We start from the raw sequence: 22195 nt of genomic DNA on the forward strand, positions 1-22195 counted from the left end.
GAATTCTTTTGTCCATTATTTCACAATCGTGCTATCTATTCTGCTAATGTAAACACCAGAATATCGCCACAATAAACTGTAGCGCGAGGGAGCCTGTTTTCTTTAAACTGTCAAAGCAGTGCCTATTCTTCTGCCTTGTTTGTTTTTCTCACTCACTGAAAGTCCCAATTATGCTGCTAAGGCTGCTACTGTTAGAACAGAGCTGCAAACATTTATCTTGCCTCTTGGATGTGGATTCCAAACGGGGTCAGACTTGTCCATTAAGGAGATCCAGTTGCATGGCCCTTTGAGTGGAGAGTTGTGTGACTACCTGTGAGCACTGTGCAATGTAACTCACGCACCTTCACTCTGTGATCCACAAGTTACAATCTCCAAGGTCTGCTTCTCTGCACGCATGAGCGAGAAACATCTGACAACGGGGGTGGCTGTTCTATAGATTCTCTCTTACAGAATAAAAAAAAACAGTCTGTTGAGAATTGTTTTGTGCCTTCTCCCTGGTCTGCTTAGAAAGTTACGGAATGGCTGACTTTTGATTTTGATTTGGGCCCGAGACGGTGGACTGCCTGTTAGAGACCCCTGGCTGGCTCTTCTTTCTACATATTTTGCACTGCTGCCTCAGTTGAATTTCATTCCAGGACTTTATGATGTGAATGATATTAATGCTTCATTGAGTCAGGATTTTTAAAATTTAGGGTGCAGATTTGCTTGCTGAGCTGTAAGTTTGATATCCAGTTGTTTCATTACCTGGCTAGGTAACATCATCAGTGGCGACCTCCAAGTGAAGCGAAGCTGTTGTCTCCTGCTTTCTATTTATATCTTTCTCCTGGATGGGGTTCCTGGGGTTTGTGGTGATGTCATTTCCTGTTCGTTTTCTGAGGGATTGATAGATGGTATCTAGATTTATTTGTTTGTTTATGGCATTGTGGTTGGAGTGCCAGGCCTCTAGGAATTCTCTGGCATGTCTTTGCTTAGCCTGTCCCAGGATAGATGTGTTGTCCCAGTCAAAATGGTGTTTTTTTTTCATCCGTGTGTAGATCTTGATGCCATCCATCAACCCCTCAGAAAATGAACAGGAAATGACATCATCACAAACCCCAGGAACCCCATCCAGGAGAAAGATATAAATAGGAAGCAGGAGACAACAGCTTCGCCTCACTTGGAGGTCGCCACTGATGATGTTACCTAGCCAGGTAATGAAACATCTGGATATCAAACCTACAGCTCAGCGAGCAAACCTACACCCTAAACCTCAACCTGAGCTACAAACCTTCACAAACCTTGCATTTTTAAAATTCTTGCATGTGGCTTTGCTGGCAAAGTCAGCATTCGTTACCCATCACTAATAATCCTTGAACTGATTGGCTGATTTTTCAGATGGCAGTTAAGAGTCAACCATATTGCTGTGGGTCTGGAGTCACGTGTAGGCCAGCCCAGGTAAGGATGGCAGTCTCCTTCCCTAAAGGAGATTTGTGAACCAGGTGGGTTTTTCATGACAACTGACATATGGTCAGCATAGGCTGGTTTTTAATTCCAGAACTTTTCAAATTAAATTAAATTGAAAATTCACCATCAGCCATGATGACGCTTGAACCCATACCCTCAGAACATTAACCTGGACTCTGGATTACTAGTCCATTGGCACTACTGTTACAACTTAGAGGAGGCAGTAGTGTATTAATTGGTGTGGTGAGGGTATTTTCTTCACTAACTGATCACTGACTGATTCTTGTGTCAAGGAAGTGAGTCTGTCCACCATCCTGCCAACCCATACATCTTCACAAGAAATGTGACTTTTCTCATCACTTTCGTTTCTACTCTCTTACTGACTGGTCCTTGGATGGAGGAATTATTGGAAAGGTAACAGTCACTTTCTATCTTTTGTTTCCACAGGAAGTTGAAGAATGAAGTCCCAGGAGGTCTAAGAATGGGATGGCACGGTGGCTCAGTGGTTAGCACTGCTACCTCACAGGGCCGGGGACCTGGGTTCGATTCCAGCCTCAGGCGACTGTCTGTGTGAAGTTTGCACATCCTTAGTGGCTGCATGGGTTTCCTCCCACAGTCCAGACAGATGCAGGTTAGGTGAATTGGCCGTGCTAGATTGCCCATAGTGTTCAGGGGAATGAATCTGGATGGGTTACTCTTCGGAGTGTCGGTGTGGATTTGTTGGGCCGTAGGGTCTGTTTCTATACTGTAGGGACTCTATTCTATGAACTATTTACTGTGACACACTGCTCTCATGACAACCTGATTGGGTAAGGGAGACAGGCTTCTTTCTTAAAGGATATTAGTAAAACATTTTGGGTTTCTAGTACAAATTTGGAACTTGCATAGTCACTTGCTGACTCACAAGTAGCCATATGTCAGAATGTTATCAGGAATGGTGTAGCACTTCAACACAGGGGAACAGTATGCTTCTTTAATATTAACTTTTGTGCTCAAAGTTGGCCACTTTCTTATTGGTTCCCTGACTCAGTTGTCTCCTTACTTTAACTCATGTCTGTTCAACTTGTAATGATTCAGTTCAAACAATAATTTGAAAGAAGATGCTCCTCACTTATTCTTGCCGTTTTCCTCTTAGGTCTGCCTTTTGTATCTATGTCATGTGGGACTGGCCTGCACAGCACGATACTCTGTTGCCTCAAACTGATGCCAATATGCATCAATCTTTGATGCCTACAGTTTCCACCTTGGTTTATTCTTCATTCTTCCTGAGTGCATCCTTGGCTTTTATTAATCAAGCTAGCACTAAGCAGGATGTCCAAGGTGACTTATAATACCACACAAAACAGACTTTCCCTCTTTCATCAGTCACCATTGTGCTTGCTTCACGCCGAGTCACAGATCCTTAGCTAAGCTGCTGTGTGGATGGTACGGAGCAAAGCATCATCATTTATCTTGCCGTCACTATCTAAAAGCTGTAAAACTTGTATCCATTTTTGTCTGTGTCTTGACTGTGGCTTTATACTCCCTGTGGGCCTTTAATGCAAGTGCTCCTCACTTTTTGTTACAATTTAATGACCACATAGTAAACCTTCACTCTCCCCGCCACTCTCTTCCTTCTCATAACACCAGACATTGAGTTCTACAAAACAAACACCAGGAGTGCTCAAATGGATTTTCTATTTGTGAAGGAGTCATGGGGTTACTCGTTTTTGAAAGCATGATATCTTTCAAGTTGGAAAGAGCACTGTCTGTCTGCAGTGGTACATAAAATTGTCCTTTGCTTCCAACAATCAATTTGATTTCTTCAGATTCTCTCTGCCACGTATTTTCTCGTAGCCCAAAAGCATGAACTCCTTGCTTGGGTCTGGGCTCCACACTCACTAGCAGCACGTTGAGGGTCCCACCCAAGCGACAATTAAAATTGAATATGCGGCAGGCTATTGAAACGTGGAAGGAAGCTATGCCCTGTCACAAAGACGGACTGTCTGAGTAATAAATTTGACCAACAAGCAGGAATAGGATCCCTACCAAGTTGGTCTAACTGATTAAGGTATATTGGGGGCTAATCGGATCACTCTTATACAATGCTGACTGAGGTTAGGACATCTGATACGGACTGGGATCCGAGTACATGATCTGATCGGCCAAACAAATTGGGGTATTACTTTTAACTTTTGGAGAGTTCAGTGTTTTTGGCATAAAATGGTGATTTGAATAGAAAGACAAACTGCGCTCAAGCGCAGCACGATCCAACTTCACGTGCCCATCTTTATGTGCCCACGAAATAATTCAAGATCTTCCTGCCTCCAACCGTTCCCCGGAGTCATTCGAGGAACACATTAAAAAAAATTCACTCCTTAACTCTACTAGGTAACTTCACAAAATCAGGTAAGTTTTCAAATGATATTTTAAGAGTTTTATTTATTGTCCAAATTATCTTAATTTCTGTCTTTAATTATCCCGGGATTGCTGTTCATATCAGGGAAGCTATCTCCCAGTCATCTTCCACAAATCTCTAATCCTTTTGAACATCACATCTCTGCCAGCCATCACCTCTGGGAACAGCCGCAAATCTGCAGTGCTTATAGTTAAACACGGTCATCCTTCTCCTTGTCATCTTACTGCAATCCTTCTGATACTATAGTTCTAATTACAGAACAGAATTATCTTTCTTCCTTTTTTATTCCCCCGCATCATTTCTCAATCTGCAACCTTTATTACCGAAACGGTGGAATCTTCATTGGTGTCAGTCTACTTCTCTTTTTTCCTTACCCGTTCGAGTGAACATCATTATCCACACCACCATCTCTCTTCCCCCATCTCTCTTTATCCTTCTCACTTTTCTTTCACCACTACGTCTGGCCAACAAATGCAATACCAAATATACTCCAGCAGCTTTCGGCGGGTTGGTGTGGACTTGTTGGGCCGAAGGGCCTGTTTCCACACTGTAAGTCTAATCTAGTCTAATCTAGCTCACTGCTATCGATGAACTGCAGCATTTTGTCTGCCTCTGATTCCCTTCTCGGGGAACGGTTACTGCCTGAGTGAAGATAGAAACTTGGGGTTGAGGTTGAAACAGCCATAGCAGCGATATATATCAACACTGGAAGCAACAGCAATAGCAGGAATCAACAGTGTGACAAACATGCTTCGATTCAGGGGGAGACAGAAGAAGTGGACGTACTGTAGAAACTGGCCATTACGTAGTTTTGGCAGCGATCACCAGTAAATTCATTTGGACACCTGACAAGACAAATAAAATGAGAGAGAAAGAGAGGAGAAAGAAGATAAGTAACTGTCAGGATAGAGTCACCTTCAGCACCGGGCCTCATCACCTTGGTGTGGTCACCGTTTAATTCATTTTATCTGTAAATCATCATCTCTGCAAATTTGCTGACTTGCGTCAGCAAATAATTTTTTTTAACACTTAGCAGGTGCATTTACCAGCCATGAAAATTCAACTCTTTCAAGTTTGTCTGCAATTGTATATTTGAACCAAATTAAACTTCAATGTCAAAGTCCATATTTACAGATTTAAAGGAGGCAAGATTTAATCCATGATTGTAGAATTGCCCTTTTTGAAAATGCCAACTTTCTCTCAATTTATTAGCAATGTTGGCCAAGTCATCTCAAAATAATCATGCATGTGTTAGAGAGGAAACAGTCCACATACCTCTTCCTTTGGAACAATCCCTAATAATTTCTGTTTGACTATTTTAGGGCCATTAAACAATAATAGTGGGGAATGAAGAAAGTGGAGAGGAATTTAATGGCTGTAAGCACAACCTACATTGATGAAGAAATGAACCTGTCCCGTACTGTTTTCAAAGTGAAAATCTAATAAAAGAGCAACGAGAACAGCAAACAGTACGAGATTAATGAGGGCCGGGTTACATTATCAGAAGTTGCCCAAATTAAAATAAAAAATAAACGTTTTGGAAGCATCTTTCTTTCCGAGCAGTGACAACACCAAGGGCTTTTTCTTTTGAGCTGCAGGGGAGAGAGAAGAATAAAACACAGCCATGATTATATCTTCACATACGTTCAGGTATAAAGACCCTCATGGGTACAGTCTCTGTACATCTTTCTCCGGTGAATCCAGGGTCACACCTGAGGGGTAAAAATGGGACATAAACAGAACAAATGAACTCAAAACGGTCCAGGCATGATGCTTAAATGGCAATTAAATGTGTCGGAAATCATGGATGAACCCACATTGAGGAGAGCCGCTCAGTAGATTTGGAAGCAGCTTAGCTTCCTGAAATCAATGGCCAGCTATTAAATCTGTAGCATGGCTGCCTCTCTTTTGAAGATGATGTTTGCAGAATTACTTGTGTGTTTACAAGCAACCGTGCAAGATAAATACCACTTGGGTTCCCCATACATCCATGTCTGTAGTATTCGATTTCAGGATAATAACAAGTCCATAGGAACCATTTAATATCCAAACCTTTTCAAGAAAGCTTTTAAACTTAAAGGACACTTTGATAGTGGATGATTACCTGGTTTCTTGGTTTTAAATTTCCTTTGGTAATATAACTGCCATTGGTCCAAACTCAAATTCAATTTTAGAATTGTTTCATAAGAAGGGTGGAGCAAATTTTGTGAAACCATAACGTCTATGCTTTTTCACACATTACTTACAAACATATGGAGGTTATAGCTCCAACTCTGTCTTCACAAACAAAACAGCCCATTTATCAGTTTGGACATGCAATACATTAAGTCAAAAAGACATCAGCTACCAGTTTTACCATTGCAAAATGCTCACTAAAACAGTAGCATATTGTTTAGTAGGAATTAAACACTTTGAGATAGGAAATCTTGGCATCGATGACCTGTCACCCTAAATACCTTCCTTCATATGTAGTCAAGAAAACATTGAAGTATGGAATTTAAACAATGACGAGAATTTTAATGTTCGTTTTCTCTGTCTCTGACATTAATTGAGCTGCTTAAATGGTTCACAGGATGCAAAATTTCAACTCAAGTACAAGATCAGCTGAGGTCCTAGTTGCTAATGGTGGAAAGGGAAATGTCGTCATAAATATATTTTGTGGTGCAGTGAGCGTGTCCCTATCTACAAGCCTGGAGGTCTGGGCTGGAGTCCAGAGGTGCGAGATAACATCTTTCAATGTGTTGGTTAGAAAATATAAAAGAAAACAAAGAATCAATTCCTTTAGTTGGTGAATTCGAGGTGGGCTTTGAAAAAAAAGTTTCCTAAGACTCTTGTGATGCTGTGGTAGCATCAGTACCTATGAGCCAGAACGCCTGGATTTAATTTCTACCTATTCAAGAGGGTGGGTCACTACATGTCTGCACAGGTTCATAAGAGAAAGTTTCCCTGCAAGGGCTGGAATGCATTATTTTCTCCCCTGACACCTATTTGATATTGTCCCTTGTGTTCCCCCTTTTGTTGGAATTTGGTTTCTCCCCATTGTTACACAGCCTCTCATCATTGGTTAATTTGTTGAATGGTTATATTTATAAAATAAAGGATCAGTTTTCGTATAGAATAGAGGAGGTTGTTGATCTGTCAGAGAGTATAGCAATTTGACTTAATGCTGGACTTTAAAAAAAAGGGATGTGGAAGACAGGGAGACAGTGAGGTCTGCAGATGCTGGAGATCAGAGTTGAGGGGGTGTTGCTGGAAAAGCACAGCAGGTCAGGCAGCATCCGAGGAGTGAGAGAATCAACGTTTTAGGCCGGAGCCCTTCATCAGGGATGAGGATGAAGGGATCCGGCCCAAACGTTGATTCTCCTGCCTCTCGGATGCTGCCTGACCTGCTGTGCTTTTCCAGCAACACACTCTCGGATGTGGAAGACAGATTAGCTTCTGCTTTCTACTCTTCTGGATGAATATTTACCAGATTAACACCAACAGTAACAGAATGATGTTGTTCAAATGATTAGCAGAAGGAACAGGCTTGATGCCCTGCTCAATGTTATATCTTTCACACTCAATTATTGAACATCCTTTTTGGAAGGACTCGACTGGATCATGGAGATCATTTCCAATGCCTTTGTCTTTTGCTATAAAGCTCCTCCTGATATCAAAACCCATTCTGGTAAAAGGCTAGAAAAATGAACTTCTGCTCCAAGCAGAATCACAATCCAAGCATAACATTTCTTGATAACAGTTGTATATTTATCAGGATCCAACTGCATTACAACATGTGTCAGTGTGACAGAAACACCCTATTCCACTACACCAATGATAAGATTATGTAATTGTGCATTTTTTTTTAATCTACTGAACCAAACTGAACATTTTTCTGTTTCCCCCTCTGAATCCTAAGATAGGATCACAACTTCCCGGTTCGTGTAGAAGGCAAGTCCAATTCACTGGAATGTTCTCTCCTGACACGATCTCAAAAATTCTGGCTGAACGTCCGGCATCTGCGTTTTCCCTTCAAGTCAATGATTGTGAGCCGATCCGATGTTCATGCACAGTAGAGAAGTCAGGCTTAATTAATGCTTACTGTCACCATCAAAATGCTCTCTAACTGATAATTAATGAAACATCATACTTGGGTTGAATATCTTATATAAGGGCACTGTATTTTGGTTAAATATTTAAACACGTTCTCTTGCCTTTGTGGTCACAACACTCTTCCTTAAATCAACATGGGGAAGGAATGATTGGGTGCCAATGTTATTACATTTTTGCCCATTATTATTCCAATAAGGCCAGTTGCTATACTTTATTAATATAACACATTAATTATAATTTGGTAAAGCTCAAGCTCATTGATGGAGATGGCTGTGCATGCTACTTCATCGGAACTTTAGCCAAACAGTATGTCTGCGTCTCATGGTGTTTAACTGCTGTCCTGCAATTTGGGTTAAGTAGTGGAGGTGGACATGCATTGTCTGAGAAAATTATAAAATGATTCACCTTTAAAAGCTACCTTTTGGCCCAATTTCTACTATTTTTAAAATCCATTTACACTGCATTTTAAATATGCCACAGGAATAATGAATGTGATGGCCCCATTGAACTTGTAACCAATCTATCCAACATATTCCCTCCCATCCACTGTTCAGTTCCACATGATTTGTAGCATTTACTTTTAAACAACATCATTTTATTTTCCACAGTCCATTGGAATTCCCAATTTATTTCATGATATAATACATTGACTTCAATTAATGTTGAGGCATCACTGAGGATGAGAATTTAATGGGAAGCATTTATGGGAAATCTCTGAAATAGAACGTAATGTGGGCAGGAGGCTTTCAGAAGCCTTTTAGCCACAAAGAATGTAATGAAACACCTTTTTTAAAACTGATCTTTTATCTTTATGATGTCCTTAGTCTCTTCCTTGTAAAGTATGTGTTTATACGTACTCGTGTGTGCGCATATGTATATTACATGCATATGTGTCAGAATGTGTGTGCATTATGGACAATGTCTTTGGAGGGAGAGACAGAGCAAAGGGGGGGGGGGGGGGGGAGAGAAGAGAGAGTGTGAGAGAGAGAGACAGAGAGAGAGACAGAGAGAGAGACAGAGAGAGAGACAGAGAGAGACAGAGGAATATGTATGTTTAAGTCCAATATGTATACAATTGGGTGTAATTATATACATTAGTGCATGTGTGCGCAAGTAGTTGCACACATATATATTCGCATAAGTGAATGTGGATAAAGGGAGCCTTTCACATTGATGCTATTTACTGCAGATTGTCTACTAAACATAGGATGGTGAGCAGTCTGTGTAGGACAAGGAGGCACTCAATAAATCAAAACTCAAAGGCCCCCTTAAAATCAGAAAAACAATCTTGTTATTCCAGAGGTTAGTATTTTAGTAAAACAGGATTAACACGGTGCTTCGGGGGAAGCACATTATATTTCAGAAGTGTTTCTCAAGTCGAATTTAAGTAACAGGACATTCAAAAGAGTTCAAAAAGTCTGATCACGTGCCTAGTCCATGCAGCTTTTTGACAACAAATCAGCTCATCAGATCATAGGTAACAAAAGAAGCAGTTTGAGGTTGGATTTGACAATCAGTTGAGCACTCGTTTTAATCCTGAGAGACAGCAATTCCTATCATCACTATCTGTTTAGAACTGTAGGAATTTGCTTTCAGCCTAAACCATTCTGGTTTTGAACAATTTCTAGTTAATGCATGGATGTAATTAACTGGTTTTAGTGGAACAACTTGGTGCTGAAAGTCAAAGTGGGTTTTGCTATATTGATGCTGAATGTTTCAATGGAGTTTGGATGCTGAAGTAATTCCGTATTTTCTTTTAAAGAAAAAATGGTGGCTTTGAACACCATCTTCTAAGAATTCTTCAAATGCAGAGTCCATATGTTAAACTGGAAGCTATGAGGACATTCCAGTTTTGTAAAATGACTGGGCTCCACTAAGTACGGGTGGCAATTGTCAGGTTCTGCAAGGAACAGTGACGTACAAAATTAATGCTTTCCACCATCAGAGTTTTCTCTCATCTCGTGTTTAGGTGTACAGTAGACTAATTAGATGGGAAACTGATTGCTGTGAGTGGACAACTCATTACTATTATGTCACTTCACTGCCAGATTGATAGATGAATTATTGGAAACTTTGGCCTGCCAAAGATTCTTGTACTCAAGCGGTTACAGTGCAAGAGCTGGGTAACTTTCCAAAACTGCAGCTCCAAGGGGATCATTGACAGCTGTCTAGTATCACTAGCAATGAAAAACAAATCTGTACTCTCAGTACAGTGCCACTGGAACAGACGTGAAGAAAGAGTAGAGTGGAAGAAGGGCTGGATTCACTTACTGACAGGAGAGTTTATTAATACCATTGATAACGAAACACTGTCCTCCATTCACACAGTAGTGCCGATCGCTCTCGTTGCATGGCCTTGCGTGGCCTGACCAAGGCGTCGGTGAAGTGGTAGCTGCAGGTGGCAAGAACAGCAACATTAGAAACACAGTTGTTACCTATCGTGAACAGCACATCAACAAGGTGTGAAGTTTAACACTTTCAACAGCAGTCCAATATACCAGCACAGAACCTATTGTGTCACTGTAATTATTCAAGTACCATTGGGAGAATGAGCAGGAACCATACTTCAATCTTCCATCTCAGCATTCAAATTCCTCCCTGACCTCACTCCTCCCTATCTCTGTTGCCTGCTGCTGTCTTATGATAATGTTCCTTCAAATCACTCTTCTTATACATACTTCTGCCACCATTCGTGTCTAATCCTTTTGCATCCTAAACTCAATTTATACTTCCTTCAGTCTTTCTGTTTCTCCATGTCTTTCTTGTCCTTTTAGCTCCTATCTAAAACCTGCAGTTTTGATTTTGATCAGATCTTTTTTTTTTGGCTATAATCCCTCCTCCTTTGACTCCAGGTTAATGTTTTCTGGTTGGAAACTTCTGAAAGACATTGAGACATTTTACTCCATTCAAAGGAACTGTATAAATGTAAATTCTCTCTTTCCTTGGTTGCATCGAGGAATAGACTTTGGTTTAAATGCATTATTTCTCGGCCTGTGATTTGCAGCCAGTGACATTACACTTTAGATATGATAAATGGGATATTCAGCTCTTGTCCACCTTCCAGTTCAGTTTACTGCTTGAATCCAAACATTTAAGGAAGAAGCCGTGTCCTCTGCATTGTGGTGGGCACGTCATATATGGTACCAATCGCATGGTTTAAGCAATCACCAACGCCAAACACCTAGTCAGCTCAGTGCGACTGTAAATATGATCAAGCCTGGGATGAAACCAGATTGGGTGATAATTTGCATGCAGTTCTCCATCCACTGAAATTAATAGCTCAGAAAGTTTGCTCAATTGGACTTCTGCATCGATGTATCTGTACCCACCCAGTGACTTTTCAAACATGGAGCACTGGATCATAAATTCAGATTTGCCTGAACAGCAGTGTAAAAATTAAAAATTACACTACCTGGTCATGGGGAGCATGAATAAAATCAGACATCTGATCTGTTGCAATTGAGTGTGTAGTGCTGGAAAATTCTCCTGCTCCTCAGACGCTGCCTGAGCTGGCCATACTTTTCCAGCACCACACTCTCGACTCTGATCTCCAGCATCTGCAGTCCTCACTTTCTCCTACCTGATCTGTTGCAATAAAAGCAAATACACTGCAGAAGCTGGAGATCGGAAATGAAAAGCAAAAGTTTTGGAGAAATTTGGCTTCTCTCGTAGTAAAGTTAACATTTCAAGATTTCCCTCACCATACAATAAAACACAAGGTTTGCTCTCAGTGCAGATGAGCTATTTTCTGCTACTAACACCTTACCATTCACATCATCTTGTCATCTACAGCTCTTCCTTAGTAAAGGCACCATATGCCCAGTGGACAATGCTCTCATACAAAAGTGCCAACTGATGATGGTTTAACCTGAAGATCACCATGTCTCAAATAAGGGGCGAGATTGAGAAGGGGGTCCTGCATGGTAACCTCAGCTGCTCAGAAAGTAAACCCGTGACACTCTACATGGCAAACCAGCCATCCAGCTAACTGAATTAACCGAGTCCCTCTTCCCTACTACCATTAACACTATCCTTTCCCTCCTGTTCTGGGGCACCTTTACCAACTGTTCCACTTGGTCCTCCATCCTTTCTCAGTGTCATAAAACCCACTACTTTCCCAGCTCTTTTCAGTTCCAGAGAGTGTCATTGGACTCAAGGTGTTAACTGTTTCTTTTTACACAGAGATCACCAGATTTGCTGAGCTTTTGCAGCAATTTCTCTGTTTTTTTTAAATCTGATTGCACCTGGGTCAAAACACTCCTGTATCAGCATTCAATTCTAAACAGCACAATGAGGAGGACTCAAGTCCAATGGAGCTCTAATCATTGGTGAACATGTTGACAGGACTGGGTGGCTCAGTGGTTAGCACTGTTGCCTTGCAGCACTAGGGACCTGGGTTTGATTCCACCCACAGCCAACTGTGTGTGTGAAGTTTGCACATCCTTCCCAGTGTCTGCGTGGGTTTCCTCTGGGTGCTCTGGTTTCCTCCCACAGACCAAAGATGTGCAGGTCAGGTGAACTAGCTGTGCTAAATTGCCCATAGTGTTGAGGGATGTGTAGGTTAGGTGTGTTAGCTGTGGGCAGGTTGCTTTTTGGAGGGTCGGTGTGACTTGTTGGACCGACAGGCCTGTTTCCACACTGTAGGGGTTCTACTGTCAGCAAATGAACAGCACGGCTTGATTGTATTTTGTCACATAGTTCATTTTCAAATGCTCTAACCAGTTTAAATGTTCACTTTCAAATAACTTTTGATTTAGTGTTATTGGAAACGATTCACATGACTGAACACATTTCAATATCAATTAGGATAAACTGGTTAGCCAAAACAAAAGAGAGATGTTAGAATTGTGCCATGAGTACAATAATTGGCAGAACAGTACTTTTATGCGGGACTCTTTCCCCACCTGATGTTGGCTGATCTGCTCAGAGCTTCCCGCATGACCTTTGAATGACAGATTTCGAGATTTTGTTTCAACACCGTTTGTTCATTTTGTTTGCGATCTCACACAGATTTAATTTGAAAAAAAAACTACAGTCACCAATTTTACATTCAGAATGGAGAGATGGAAAATTAGAATAAAAATAACCTCCTTCAACAGACTTCGAGCTACCACTCCACTGGTTGGTCACATAAAAATCAACTGGTAATTTTAATCAGCTTAAACAGTCAATTCTGTCCCTCACCACACTGTCTCGGGGCTCCCAAACACCCCATGCCTTATGCTGTAGATTTCCTTCATCTTCCTAATTGAACAGGCGCCTCAGATACTGAACTCTGGAATACTCCTCCTGTCAGTCACTGTCACCTTGATAAGTGGGCTTCAAGCTTGCATAGAATATTAGTGCAAGCAAAACAAACCAAACATCGACCCTCTGCATTGGGCTGGAAGGACACGCAGTCATTTGGGCTCTGCATGACGCCTCAGTTAAATATATGGACGTATGATTGATAAATGTACAGACCTGTATATAGAAGTGATAAATTCTGATCTCTGTATGTAAATGTTTACGCATGTATGGCAGGCCCAACTGTACAGACCATCAAATTATTTTATGAATAAAGTATATGTTTGAAATAAAAAAAATTAAGAATGGGAAAGACCACCGTGTAACGTCTGCCTGCCTCAGCACAGGGGGCCGACGCAGTAAGGGGGCCCCGCTAACCCCCAGCTAAATATGTGGAGAGTAATCGTACAGATCTGTAAATATGAATGATTACTCTGTTTCAGTATGCAAAGAAATGGAATGTTTACATATGTATGGCATGTCCAATTGTACAGATCATCAAAATATTTTATGAATAAAGTAATTTTTTTAATTTCAAAAACATAAGAATGGGTTCTCCACATGATGCACGAGTCAGGGCTAAATATTCTGCTATTCCGAAGACCCCTTTCTAAAGGCCAGAAAAAACTAAATCTTTCTGGAAAGGTCTGGACTTTTTTCATAAATATTGTAGTATTCAGTGAATACATTTAATTGTACAAATTCATTCATATGAGCTGTATTCTAAACAGCAATAGAGCTCATTGTGGTACAATGGACTTACGCTGCTAAGATAGGTATTTAAAAGAAATACTAGCAATTGAAATGATGTTCACTCTTAAGAAATTTACACTACTGTTTACTCCTTTTCCTTTTGGATACTGCTGTGAATAAATTTATAACAGAAAAAAAAATTAAGAGCAAGAATACAATCTAAGGTCTTTCTGAAGTTAACTGTGGGTCCGTTCAGTTATCAGAATGTCCCGGTGCTTCAAATGTAAGTAAATGCAATTTTGTTCAAGGATCAAATGCCTTGGGGTTGATTGCTGGATAAAGTCAAACTCCCGTGTTTGTTTGTTTCTCTCTACGCTACTGTACAGAAACAAACTTCTTCAGTGGCCATGCTTGCATATAAAGACATTTTTATGAATAAAGTATATTTTTGAAATGAGAAAAAGAGCAAAGTGTTGTATTAAGGAATGTCATTGTCTTTCACCGCCCCTTGTATTCCCCCAAGCATCCTGCACCCACCCTCTCCCTTTACTTCTTATGTTGTTTCCATGCTTCAGAACGGACTCCCAACATTGACAAGCTCAGCTTAACTCTCTGTAAAGAATCAACCCCTCGATACACTGAAGAGAGAGAGTGAGAGTGAGTGAGAGTGAGAGAGAGAGAGTGAGAGAGAGAGAGTGAGAGAGAGAGAGAGAGAGTGAGAGAGAGAGAGTGAGAGAGAGAGAGAAAGAGACAAAGAGAGAGAGCAAGAGAGCGAGCAAGAGAGAGAACAACAGAGAGAGAGAGAAAGGGAGACAAAGAGAGAAATAGAGCAAGAAAGAAAGAAAGAGAGAGAGACAGAGAGAGAGACAGAGAGAGAGACAGAGAGAGAGACAGAAAGAAAGAAAGAAAGAAAGAAAGAAAGAAAGAAAGAAAGAGAGGAGGAAAGAGAGAAAGAAAGAAAGAGAGAAGGAAAGAGAGAGAGAGAGAAGGAAAGAGAGAAAGAGAGAAAAAGAGAAAGAGAGAGAGAGAAGCTCACAGAAAATAAATGCCTACAGTGAAAGGCATGTAGAATCCAGGTTGGAGACTAACATACAATATTTGACAGGGTTAATGCAGGATGTTTCTCTTTACTGGGAAGATCCCACGAAGGGACGCTGTTTCAAAATAAGAGCTGATTTCTACTTTCAAAGGGTGAAGTTTCTACTTCAGAAAGGCTGAGCATGTTCAAGACTGAGATTGATAAATTGCTGCCTTTTTAAAAAGCATCAATGGATAGGGAAAAGCACAGTAAAATGAAAACAGTGCTGAGGTAGAAAATTGGTTCTATTTTAGTTAAATGATTGAGAAGATCTGATGGCTGAAATGCCTTCTTTCCTGAGAAAGAACATTCCAATGCCAGGTCAGAATTCCATATGAACTGCAGTTTTATACAGGGACAACAGCACAAAGCAAAATCCGTTCAAAACATCACTCTGACTTGGATACCTTCATCAGAACACTCCGAGAACCAATTCCAAAACACGATGAAATAATAAAACCTGTGTTCTGAAATCCTTAGTTTTCTTCTCTGTCAAATCTGTACAAATATCGATTGTCAAACTCTTGGGGTAGAGGAGGCCTAGCATTGTAATACATATGGTATTTATTTTTTAAGGGCTACAGGGAGAATGCGGGTAAGTGGAGTTGAAATGCCCATCAGCCATGATTGAATGGCGGAGTGGACTCGATGGGCCGAATGGCCTTACTTCCACTCCTATGTCTTATGGTCTTACACTCATGTAACAGTCAAATTTCCTCAACTTTTTTTAAATTTATGTGGTTGACTATGACATGGATACCATGTTTAAGGGGCTGAAAGTTATGCTACAGTCCAAAATACTGTATCAGCAGCAGAAGCCCAATTGATCTTGAAACAAATAAAGAAAAAAAACTCAAAGGGAGGTTGTCACCTGACTCTGACCTGACACGTCTTAAACTTTTGAACCAAGATCTTCCATTTCCCTCCATTTTTTCCTGTGCATTGTTACTTTGGGTTTTCAAACTAAAACTAAAAAAAATTTTTCCTCGTAACATTTATGTACAGGATAATATCATGACTCACAAATGTTGATCTGTTATCTGTGAAGAACTGGGGTCAATTTTTACAGGAGATGTACGGAAAATTCCAGATGTTTTGGCCAAAAGTAGGGAGTCGGGAGATGGACTTTAGCTCGAGTATATATAGTAACATTTCCAATGTGACCAAGACTGGGAGAATTATCAAGTCAAGTCACCATAGTCTTACCAGACCATTGGCCTGCTCTCTCAATAGAGACAGACGACTGATGGAGAGTTTGACCTGAGGGCCACCATACCTCAGGCGAAGGGGGAGGATGAGAAGGACAGTCGATCACGGTAACCTCAGCCGATGCAGGAATCAAACCTACTCTGTCGGCATCTCAAATCAACCATTAAGCCAACTGAGCTAATCTGACCCCCTAAGGGGAGTTATGGTCAGAGGGTCATAGAGTTTTACAGCACAGAAAAAGGCAAGTTTCCCTTATGCCTTCACAATCGCCATATCCATCTGCCATGTGGTGTTAAAGATATAATAACATGCACATCAATGTCACTCTCTAACATCCTGTCATTTATGTGTACTTTCTTGCCTTGTTAGTCCTCCCAAAATGTATCACCATACTTTACAGAATTAAACTCCATTTGGCATTGTTCAGCCCATCTGACCAGCCCACCTGCATCACCCTGCAGTCTATATTGCACCTACCAATTTTCATGTTCATCTGCAAGCATACTGATCAAGCCTCCTACATTTATATCTAGATCGTGGGGAAGGGGAGTAGGTGCGAGAATCTGACAGCTGGAGCAGAGGTGTTGGCTCAGTTTCAGAAGCAGCCAAATGTTACAGCAAAAACTTGCATTTATGTAGCACTTTAGACAGCATGAAATGTCTCAAGCTGCCTTGGGATACGAGCGGATGAGCTGCAATCAGGTCATCATAACTCACAATGAAACAATCTTTGATTAAAGCACACCAACTTGTGTTACTGTATTAAAATAAGCTGCTGCTAAGACTAAACCCTGCAAGTTAATGGCTTGGTTTAAACTGTAAATCACTCACTGATGCACGAACAATTTGAAGGAACAGCCTTTCATGTATTTGTAAAGTAAAATACTAAAGCTACAGTAGATGTGCACTATCCTCTTAACAAAATGGTACTTCCATTATTTTCACCTCATGGTAACTTTGACCACTGAGAGTCTCAGAAACCTTTTAAAGAAATTAAAATCCATGATTGAGTGTGACCTGCTGCTGTGTTGCGCAAATCCTTCAAATCACTCAAAGCAAATAAGAACTCTCAGTTTGAAATATAAAAACAGCTTCTCACTGGTGTTGGTAAAGCTCTTTGTGACACAGCTTATTTCCTAACTAACCCACTACCAGCTGGCTGCCTTACAACCAGAAGTTTAACTCTTGCATTGCCAAAGCTGTGCAGGCGTGCACAGATTACAGAGGCTAACACAAATCTAACCAATGCCCTTTGTGTTCTGGTAGACTTTTACAGTATCCATTGTGCCTGCACCATTGTTTTCAACTGAATGCATGCTATATGTGTCATATATGTGGCATTTATGAGGAAAAAAAATTGTTGGAATAGCACAGCCATTTAGCAAACTCGAACACCAGACAATCAACATCACAGAAAGGACAAATGATTCATGCCAAAAGTAAGATCAACTCTGGAGGAGAGACAACTGACTCCCTACCTTTACTTGAGGTACATATTGCCCTTGCAGATGCTTACGTGACTTGGGAGGGCTCCAAAAAAACAAATACTCCCTTCAAAAAATTTTTAAAAAGGGCCCCAATTCTGGCCTGGTCAGGGTGAGTCAATCCCATGACTCATGCAAGAGAGTTAGGGTAAGAAACCCTGACAAAAAAAATCACAAGTTATCCACGATGAGAAAAAAAGTCTGCATCTCAGACCTAACAAACAAGTTCCTTCTGTTTGAGTAACTGCAGAGCTACTCTCCCTTACAGCCCTTATTTAACCCTCTTACCTGGGAAGAGTCGCATTTTTTAAAAGCGTTGACACAGGAAGACTTCTTGCCCCGAGATGGGGATATCTTGCCCTAACCTTTTCTGAAATCAATTCAAGATAGAGGTTGCTGCTGAGAACCCTGTTTTGATCTCAGGTCTTGTGCCCTTCCCTTTTTGGAGTTTAAATATCCTTCTCTGTGCACGTCACTGGACAGTCGAATAGTTCACTTATTACAGCAATGGTTGGCAAGTGAGACGTCAGTCACAACGCAGAGCCCAACTTCAGAGAGGCACAGAGAACATCCCTCAAAGCAGAAATAAGGTTGTTTCTTTCAAATACGTCTTCCGTCATGAAGCACATCAGCGGCATCAAAACACTTGTCCTGTCATTGCTCCCAGGAGGAAGACAGACTCCAAGAATGAGAATCAACTTATGCAAGATATTATCACAGTGAATCGATACAGCCCTTAAAAGAAGCCAGCAAACCTGTCACCTCAACTGACGGGATGCCAAGTGTGATTGCACTTACTGGTTTCTCCATATTGTACAGGTGCGGATAAAGTCAGATATAATTGGTTCCAAGCTTCCCTTATCCCTTAAAGCCACCCCATACTTGCACTTATGCTGTGACCCTCGATTTATGCACGAGTACTTTAACTCTGCTTTAGCCGTGACTCATGACACTTTCCGAGGCAACATTTCTCTCAGGAAGCCTTGTGCCATTTCAGTCGAGGGCTGCCCAGCAGCCCCTCGCCCGTGCTGTTAAAATGTGCGACACTGTCCAGAGACTAGGTCGTTTTAACAGCGTTCTGTCTAAGACTAGACGACCGATCCTCCGATCGGGACATTCCTTTGTTGAAAGGAAGTCGGAAGTGGCAAAGGGATAGAAACCTCTTTGCCTTTCATTGTCACAACCTTCACTCGAGACCAGAAGAGGTCAGAACTGTAACTAGAGTCGTGGGCTCATGACCACGTTGTTACAGAAGAGAGTCTGAACTTGAATCGATGTGAGCTCATGTGATTCCGCATTCCTGCAACAGTCCTAATAAAACTGTTTGGTATACCTTGCACAGTATCCAACGCGCCCAGTAAGCATATTACCTAACGACAAGAGCAGTTTTACAAAAATAAGTAAATGAATGCATGGATTTGTGGAGAGAGCTCTATCTCTACACTTTCCTCCAGTTCTGCACTGTGAGCCTCATCACAGGTATCCCAGTAATGAGTTCACACTGACAGTTAATCCTGAACAGGCGGGATCATAACCAAGAAAACAATTATTAACACGCTGATATCAATATTACTCGAAGGGCCACTGGGAGCAACACTGAACAGGCTGCTCGTTCTACCAGATGGACGGATGAATGAATCAGATTGACAAACGAGTGTCTTTGAAACAAAATGTACTCATAACTTGTGATTCAGCTACCTCTTTCCACACAAGACATAATGTAGTGTGGAGCTGTCTCCTGTTCAAGGGTGTGGATGCTAGGACAATTCAGGTTTCCATTACTAACATGGATAGGTTCTTATCTGGTGGTTTGCAGGCTCATCAGATAAAAGTGGGGAATGAGACTAAGTTGGAAAGCTCTTTCAATAGGCAAAATGGGCTGAACAGTCTCGTTCTGTACTGAAAAACTCTCCGATTCTATGGAAGAGTGTCAAGGGATAAGGTGGTAAGAACAGTTGAGGTAAAGATCAGTGATAATCAATCATAGAATCCCGACCGTATAAAAACAGGCCATTTGGTCCAACAAGTCCACATTGACCCTCCGAAGAGTAACCTACCCAGACCCATTCCCTTACCCTATTACCCTTCATTTACCCCTAACTAATGCACCTGACCTGAACACTATCGGCAATTTAGCATGGCCAATTCACCTCACCTGCACATCTTTGGACTGTTGGAGGAAACCGGAGCAAACCCACGGAGAATGTGCAAACTTCACGTTGATAGTCACCCAAGGCTGTAATTGAACTGGGGTCCCTGGCGCTGAAAGGCAGCAGTACTAACTACTGAGCCACCTGAATGATGGAGGACAGTTGAGGGGCTGAATGGCCCTCTTTTGTTCCTCATGCTGCCACATTCAACAAACTTCGCTACTCTGAAGCATGCTGATGGATTTTGGATCCCACACACCAAATGTATGCAAGTCAACAACCTCTTGATGCTGTACTGTGCCTTGCCTGGCCATTTCTTCCCCACTGCCCTCATGTAATTCTACCATTTACCCCAAAACAAAAGATGGGAAAGAATAAACTGTACAAAGTTCTTTGTAGGGAGTTGATATGAGTAGCTCCAGGAATACTGGACTCAGCAGAGAGTCAGGAGGTGCCAAAGTAAATGTTGCCTTGATACAACTGGCAGAGTCAGCATCAAGACACTAAAAAAGAATAGTTCCTTGTCTATCACACGGAATGAAGCATTAATGGCACAGGAAAAGGCTCAGTTTTAGAATTCTGCTGACAATCCACAAGCTTCGACTTTGAGCTTTCACGACTGGATTAAATTACAGCCTATATTTCACTTCAGTTGTTTATTATCCCAGACACCCCTTCTGCTGAATCACTGATGCTACCAGAAATAAAAATTGCATTAATCATAGAAGAATGTAAAATCCAGCAAACAAATCCTCCCTTCAGAAAAATAAATTCAAAACCCCTAGAATCTGGGCTGGTCAAGGTGAATCAATCCCATGACTCATGAAGTAAGGTGATTTTTGTTGGGGTATCTTGCAAGTTATTCACAACGAGAAAAATAGTTGGCATCTCAGACCTAACAAACAAGTTCCTTCTGTTTGAATTGATGTAGAGCTACTCTCCCCTACAGCCCTTATTTTCACCCTCTTACCTGGGAGGAGTCGGATTTTTAAAAGTGTCGACACAGGAAGATTTCTTACCCCGAGATGGGGAGACCTTGTCCTAATCTTTCCTAAAATCAGTTTGAGATAGAGGATGCTGCTGAGAACCCTGAAGTCATCTCCGGTCTGGTACCCTTCCCTCTGTTGCGTTTAAACTATCCTTCTCTGTGCATGTCGCTGCACTGTCGAATATTTGATTTATTATGGCGATGGTTGGCAGGTGGGAATATTACGTTAAATAAATTCAAGCTTCTTTGATACTTAACAAGTCAATTAACATCATTTGTTCATCATTTCAAGTCAAAGCTTTGAATCATTTCTAAACAGATATCAAACAGAACTTCTTAAAAACATTTTTTTCATGGAATGTGGGCATCACTGAGAGCACTTGCTTTGTTGCCCATCCATAAGTGACCACAAATAGTCACAAAGTAGTTAAGAGTTATTGGGGTCTGGACAGGAAAGGTCGACGTATTTTCTTTCTTAAAGGGCTTTAATAAATCAGATGGGTAGCTGTATTGGTTACCAACTTGGTATTCCAGATTTATTCACTCAATTTAGATTCCATCAGTTGCCCCGGTGGTATCTAAACCCATATCCTCAAAGTATTAGCCTTGGCCTCTGATATTATCATTATCCCACTACCTCGCCTGAACAGGTTCTGATTGATACATTTATAAGAGACAAAAGGCTATGGGGAGACAGATACGAAATTGAGGGGGGAGACCAGAACCTGATTAGCCATGATCTAATTGAATTACAGAACAAGCTCAAAAGGCTGACTGGCCTGATCCTGTTTCTAAGTCCTATTTTCCTATGGCTTGCGCAGGCATACACACACACACACCTACATAAAATACCTTGAAGAGCAGACAAATGTAAATAAGTTTGGAAAAATTAAGTCGGCGTCAACAAAAGCTTGATATCTTCCATGTGTCCAAGGAATTGCAACAGGCTGCAGGAAACTAGGCCCAGGCCTAAGTCTCACTACTTTTTGGAACTTAAACATGGAGGTTTTAAACGTACTCACCGGTGAAAGTTTAAACAGTTTAAGAATTACTTTTACTTTGTCATTCAAGTTTTGATGTCAAAATGCTGAGTCTGCCTCCTGTATTTATTGTGGAATGTGATTTTGGCTCTGATTCACTACCTTTATACCACATGACTGGGAACTGAGAAGGAAATGCTAGGGGCTCAAGCAGGAAAATCCCACATTAGCATTTACTTAGAATATTCTGTCTCTAAATAAATATGTATATGTGTATTGTATTCCACTAAGTAAGTGTGAAATAGCACTGAATGCTGTGACACACTACATTTACCAATATGTGAAACTGCAGTCAACTTAAGAATAATTTGCCCAAAACTAAACTCCTTAT

General features: G+C 41.1%; 1 protein-coding gene across 4 annotated transcripts in view; it reads right to left on the reverse strand.

The window, feature by feature from the left end:
• Positions 1-22195, reverse strand: part of nrg1 (neuregulin 1) — a 200415-nt gene that overhangs the window by 33225 nt on the left and 144995 nt on the right. For 3 of the 4 annotated variants that reach the window (XM_060851746.1, XM_060851744.1, XM_060851747.1), the window contains 2 exons: positions 10208-10328; positions 4628-4686 (listed from right to left, as the gene is read on the reverse strand). In XM_060851746.1, coding sequence (XP_060707729.1) covers positions 4628-4686; positions 10208-10328 — 180 coding nt within the window. Of the gene's footprint in view, positions 1-4627; positions 4687-5485; positions 5554-10207; positions 10329-22195 lie in introns of all 4 variants that reach the window. The other variant, XM_060851745.1, reaches the window with a different exon arrangement.

The sequence above is a fragment of the Hemiscyllium ocellatum genome, chromosome 36 (genome assembly GCF_020745735.1).
Source record: "Hemiscyllium ocellatum isolate sHemOce1 chromosome 36, sHemOce1.pat.X.cur, whole genome shotgun sequence".
Classification (NCBI taxonomy): Eukaryota; Metazoa; Chordata; class Chondrichthyes; order Orectolobiformes; family Hemiscylliidae; genus Hemiscyllium; species Hemiscyllium ocellatum.